This window comes from Neovison vison, chromosome 13 (assembly GCF_020171115.1).
Source record: "Neovison vison isolate M4711 chromosome 13, ASM_NN_V1, whole genome shotgun sequence".
In the NCBI taxonomy this organism is placed as follows: Eukaryota; Metazoa; Chordata; class Mammalia; order Carnivora; family Mustelidae; genus Neogale; species Neogale vison.
Window position 1 is genome coordinate 406,232 of NC_058103.1, and position 6,100 is coordinate 412,331.

Consider the following 6,100-nt stretch of genomic DNA (forward strand, 5'->3'; position numbering starts at 1 on the left):
TCACTCCTTGGGTAACTGCCAAACATTAAAATAAATGATTCTTGCTACAGACAGCAACATGCTTGAATTTTCAAGGATTTGTGCAGAGCAAAAAAAAAAAAAAAAAACAACCTACAAATAAAATCATATACAATATAAATTCTTCAAAATTAAAACTAGTCTAAGAAACATGAGAAAAGCCCATAGTTGTGTGTCAATAGGGTGAAGAAGGGAAGAGGAAAGAGTAATTCCAGAGAATATACAGGAAGTTTTATGGAGAATTGATTTGTTCACTGGATAATGTTGATTCTGACACCCATGTCTGTCTTATCACACACTCTGCCTGGATGCCATTCATTCCATTCAAGCACACTCACCAAAATTCTTACAAATAATCCCAGAGATGACTTGGGAGGAACACATAGACATTGAAATGTTAGAAAATACACCTACACAAACCCAATGCTCTCTATATTTCAGGGCAACATAGAGAGGAAGTAAAATCCTCCCATCCCCATTACAGGAGGGGTTCCACATTCCTCACCAGCCTGCCCACTCTGCCCTCCAGGTGGTTCAGGGGACAGTGTGTCCTGTGGGGATGAGCACAGGGCCACATACTGGGGCTCACTCTCACCCTGTGCATGCTCTTGGGCACCTCACAAAACCCTCTAAAATTCTGGGTGTAGGTTTTTATTTCATCATGGCGTAACATAACATCAATTCCACAACATTTATGTGAATATGTAAAAAGAAAGTAGCACATGTCCAAGTATATACTCTGGAAAGTTATATAATGAAAATCATTTTTTTTCTAAAGTGGTCAAAACAACCAAAATGAAGGCAGTCAGATGTATTCTGGTCATTGCCCTTTATGGTTACATAGATCCCAAGCTGAATATATAGTCAGAGAGCATGCAAATAGGGCCCACCCTCTGCTGGTTAAAAACAGCCCAAACCTGACTCTTCAGCTGGGAGAGGAGCCCCAGCACCAGGATTCCCAGGTGTTCCAATCAGTACTCAGGACAGGACACAGACAACTCACCATGGAGTTTGTGCTTGGCTGGGTTTTCCTTGTTGCTCTTTTAAAAGGTAATTCATGGTGAACAAGAGACGTTGAGGATGTGAGTGGATATGAGTGAAAGAAATCATGGCTGTGTGACACTTTCCTGACCATGATGTCTTGTGTCTGCAGGTGTCCAGGGTGAGGTGGAGCTGGTGGAGTCTGGGGGAGACCTGGTGAAGCCTGGGGGATCCCTGAGACTCTCCTGTGCAGCCTCTGGATCCACCTTCAGTAGCTATGCCATGTACTGGGTCCGCCAGGCTCCAGGGAAGGGGCTGCAATGGGTCGCAATTATTGGCAGTGATGGAAGTAGCACAAGATACGCAGACTCTGTGAAGGGCCGATTCACCATCTCCAGAGACAACGGCAAGAACACGCTGTATCTGCAGATGAACAGCCTGAGAGTGGAGGACACGGCCATGTATTACTGTGCAACAGACACAGTGAGGGGACATCAGTGTGAGCCCAGACACAAACCTCACTGTAGGATAGGATCTGGACCACCAGAGGGTGCACACCACTCTCCAATTTTGTCTTTAAGCCCCAGGAGCAGGCACAGCTGGAGGATATGGGCAGATTTCCTGTCAGGGTCTTTGACATTCATGCCTTCAAGATTTTTCCCCAAGGGAGCCTCTTTGAACACATGATTCTGTACTTAACTCTTCTCTCTCTGACTTTGAAAATTTGTTCTAATGGGAAAACAATTATACTAAAATGACAAAATACAGACTCACTCACATTGTTTTTTGCTGTCCCTAAATGTCAATGAATTACAAAAATCCTAATGTTCATCAACTGAACACTTACAGGAATCCCAGCTGCTCTCACTGTGCATCACAGGTCCACCCAGCTCAATGTGCAAACTTGATAGAAGCAGCACAACGTGCATGCTGGACATGAGGCTACGGAGGCATCAACAAGCCAAAGTAAAAGAAGAAACGGTCTTGGTTTGGGAGTCACTGTCTTAAACAATGCTCACAGCATCAATGTTAGTGACAACATGGGAAAGCAGTGGAACCCCCTCCAGGTGTGATGTGCAGTCTGGACATTACACACACACATGCATAAACACACACACACACACACACACACACACGAGTATGAAACCTTTTTCACTTTGCACTAATTCCTCTGCAGCAAAAGTGGTCCTAAGACAAAAATACACAGTATACAGGAAGACATCAAGAAGCAAGAAAAAGGGTGCCTGGGTGGCTCAGTGGGTTAAGCCGCTGCCTTCGGCTCAGGTCATGATCTCAGGGTCCTGGGATCGAGTCCCGCATCGGGCTCTCTGCTCAGCAGGGAGCCTGCTTCCTCCTCTCTCTCTCTCTGCCTGCCTCTCTGCCTCTCTGTGATCTCTCTCTGTCAAATAAATAAAAATAAAATATTTTAAAAAAAAGAAGCAAGAAAAATCTGAAAGAAACACTCTAATGTGACACCTGAAGGAGCTAGAGAAGGTTGATGACTAAAGCCTAAATAAAGGAGAAGGAAGGAAATAATAAAGATTAGAGCAGAAATAAATGATATAAAAACAAATGAAAACAAACAAACAAACAAAAAACCAAACAGAATAGAACAAAAAAGCAGGGTCTGTTTTTTTTTTTTTTGAAAAAATAAATAAAATTGAGAAACTTCTGCCTAGGCTTATCAAAAGGAAAAGAGAAAACCCAAAATAAGTAATATCAGAAATCAATATGTTTCTCTGTAGAACAAACAGGGTTTTGGAAGGGTAGGAGTGGCAGAATGGGGAAACTCGGTGATGTGCAATGAGGACACATGATGGGTGAGCACTGGGTGTTACACACAAATAATGAGTTGTTGAACAGTACATCAAAAACTAGTTATGTACTATATGGTGGCTAGCTGAACATAATTTTAAAAAAGAATTTAAGGAGATAAAGTTGTGAGAAAATAAATAATTAAAGCTAGAATTCTAGGAGAAACATTTCCCAATCCAAATCCTGAAATTATAATAAAAATTTATGTTCAAACTAACATCTCAGGGGAGATATAAAATGATTTGTGACCAAAAAAGGGCAACAGCTCTCAGGGTGGTGTGGCCCATGAAAGGACACGGGAGAGGCTCCTGGCCGTGAACTGGGAGCCACACAAGAGGGTGCATGTGTGAGCCCATGGCTTGGTGCACAAAGTGGCTACATCCACAACTGGGCAACAGCTCTCAGAGTGATGTGACACCAGACAGGACACTGGGTCAGCACCCAGCATGACCTGGGAGGTGCGGAAGAGGGTGCACTCATGAGCCCACACCCACTAACAGTTGCAAAGTCAGAAAGCATGGAGACACTCATGTGTCACTGGAACTTTCCCCAGAGAATTGCAGTGGACATCAATAATGCACGTCTGGGGATTTGGGTACACAGAGAGGTGGAGATGGATTGACCTGAGGTGGGGGTCGGGGTCCGGGCCACCACATTGTGGCTCTGGTCTGGAGATTCCCGCATGTTTGCCATGTTTGCTCTGACCCTCCAAGGAGAAGCAGAAAGCCACCAGGGAAAAATAACCAGACACAGGATCGGCCCCCATTCAGCCAATGACTCTGACAAGAGTAGGGCAACTACAACAGGACAAAGATGCCTGAGAAGTCAAGCAGTAGGCCCCTCCCCCAGAAGACAGACTGGAAGAACAGGTGAAGGATAAGGTTATTTCCCACAGGAACGTGAAACTCCAGCACCAGGGGAAAATTACATAGGGAGCTCCAAGTGTCCCCTCATGACTTGCTTATACTCAGGATAAAATTTTACATTTCTTTTTTCCTTTTTTCTGTTGCTTGCTTTTTCTTTTCTACCCTGTTCCCATTTCAAAGTCTTATTTCCCAACTTCAGTTTCTAAATTTCAAATCTTCATTTTATAGATTTAAGCCCCACATAATCCCATTTTCCCTCTATTCAATTTATATATAAAATAAGTTCTGATTTCCTTAACGTTTTCAAATATAATGTCTTCTATCATATACCAAAAATCAATCAGGAACAGGGAGATCAAGGCAATTGGTGGAGGTTTAGGGGGCCTAGTTTAAGCAGGTCCCTTGCATTTAGCTGTGTATCTATAAAACTATTTTGAACATCCATGAAATCAACCTGAGATGTAAGGATATATATGTGGATTCTACAAAAATTGGCTGTGTTTGACAAGATGTTTATTATACCAGCTCCTTTTTCATAGACCATTTTTAAGTTGTATTTTTACAAACCTATATTTTTAACAGGTATAAGATTTATTTTAGCAAGCTGTTCACTCTACTCAGTTTTACCTTTTGATATATTCATCTTTTAATTTTCTAGTGATTTTGAGATTTAGTGTCCTCTAACATACAGATCAAAATTAACCCAGGAACAACTGAAGCACTCTGTTTTGCCCAAAATGAAAGTTACAGTCACTCTTTACTTGCCCTCTTTTTTATTTTCTACTCTCTATATTTTATATATAATTTTTATTTTTTTTTATTTTTTTTCAATTTATTTATTTTCAGAAAAACAGTATTCATTATTTTTTCACCACACCCAATACTCCATGCAATCCATGCCCTCTATAATACCCACCACCTGGTACCCCAACCTCCCACCCCCCACCACTTCAAACCCCTCAGATTGTTTTTCAGAGTCCATAGTCTCTCATGGTTCACCAACCCTTCCAATTTACCCCAACTCTAACTTTAATTCTTTTCAGTGTTCCAAGATACATTGTTTATTCACCACACCCAGTGATCCATGCAATATGTGCCCTCCACAATACCCACCACCAGGCTCAACTAACCTCCCACCCTCCTCCCTTGCAAACCCTCAGTTTGTTTCTCAGAGCCCACAGTCTGTCATGGTTAGTCTCCCCCTCCAATTTCCTCCAACTCCCTTCTCTCCAGCTCCTCATGCCCTCCGTGTTATTCCTTATGCTCCACAAATAAGTGAAAGCATATGATAACTGAATCTCTCTGCTTGACTTATTTCACTCAGCGTAATCTCTTCCAGTCCCATCCATGCTGATACAAAACTGGGTATTCATCCTTTCTGATGGAGGCATAATACTCCATAGTGTATATGGACCACATCTTCCTTGTCCATTTGTTCATTGAAGGGAATTATGGTTCCTTCCACAGTTTGGTGACTGTGGTTATTGCTGCTATGAACATTAGGGTACACATGGCCCTTCTTTCACTACATTGGCATCCTTGGGGTAAATACCCAATAGAGCAATTGCAGAGTCATAGGATAGCTCCATTTTTAATATCCTAAGGAATCTCCACATTGTTTTCCAAAGATGTTGCACCAACTTGCATTCCCACCAACAGTGTAAGAGTGTTCCCCTTTCTCCACATCCTCTCCAACACACGTTGTTTACTGTCTTATTTTTTTTCCCCAATTTATTTATTTTCAGAAAAACAGTATTCATTATTTTTTCACCACACCCAGTGCTCCATGCAAGCTGTGCCCTCTTTAATACCCACCACCTGGTACCCCAACCTCCCACCCCCCCGCCATTTCAAATCTGAGGGGTTTGAAGTGTTTACTGTCTTATTAATTTTATTTATTCTGCTACAAAAGTTGGATATTCGTCCTTTCTGATGGAGGCATAATACTCCATAGTGTATATGGACCACATCTTCCTTATCCATTCATCCGTTGAAGGGCATCTTGGTTCTTTCCATAGTTTGGCGACTGAGGCCATTGCTGCTATAAACATTGGGGTACAGATGGCCCTTCTTTTCACGACATCTGTGTCTTTGGGGTAAATACCCAGGAGTGCAATTGCAGGGTCAGAGGGAAGCTCTATTTTTAATTTCTTGAGGAATCTCCACACTGTTCTATAAAGAGGCTGCACAAACTTGCATTCCCACCAACATTGGAAGAGGGTTCCCCTTTCTCCACATCCTCTCCAACACATGTTGTTTCCCGTTTTGTTAATTTTGGCCATTCTAACTGGTGTAAGGTGATATCTCAATGTGGTTTTAATTTGAATCTCCCTGAGGGCTAATGATGATGAGCATTTTTTCATGTGTCTGATAGCCATTTGTATGTCTTGATTGGAGAAGTGTCTGTTCATATCTTCTGC

The 6,100-nt window shown here is 42.1% G+C and overlaps 1 gene segment (V, D, J or C); it reads left to right on the top strand.

Moving 5' to 3' along the window:
- The first annotated feature begins 957 nt into the window (after nucleotides 1-957).
- On the top strand, nucleotides 958-2,007 carry LOC122894039. The segment is given in 3 exon segments: nucleotides 958-1,068; nucleotides 1,172-1,522; nucleotides 1,880-2,007. Coding segments are annotated over 3 exon segments (525 nt in total).
- Nucleotides 2,008-6,100: the final 4,093 nt, after the last annotated feature.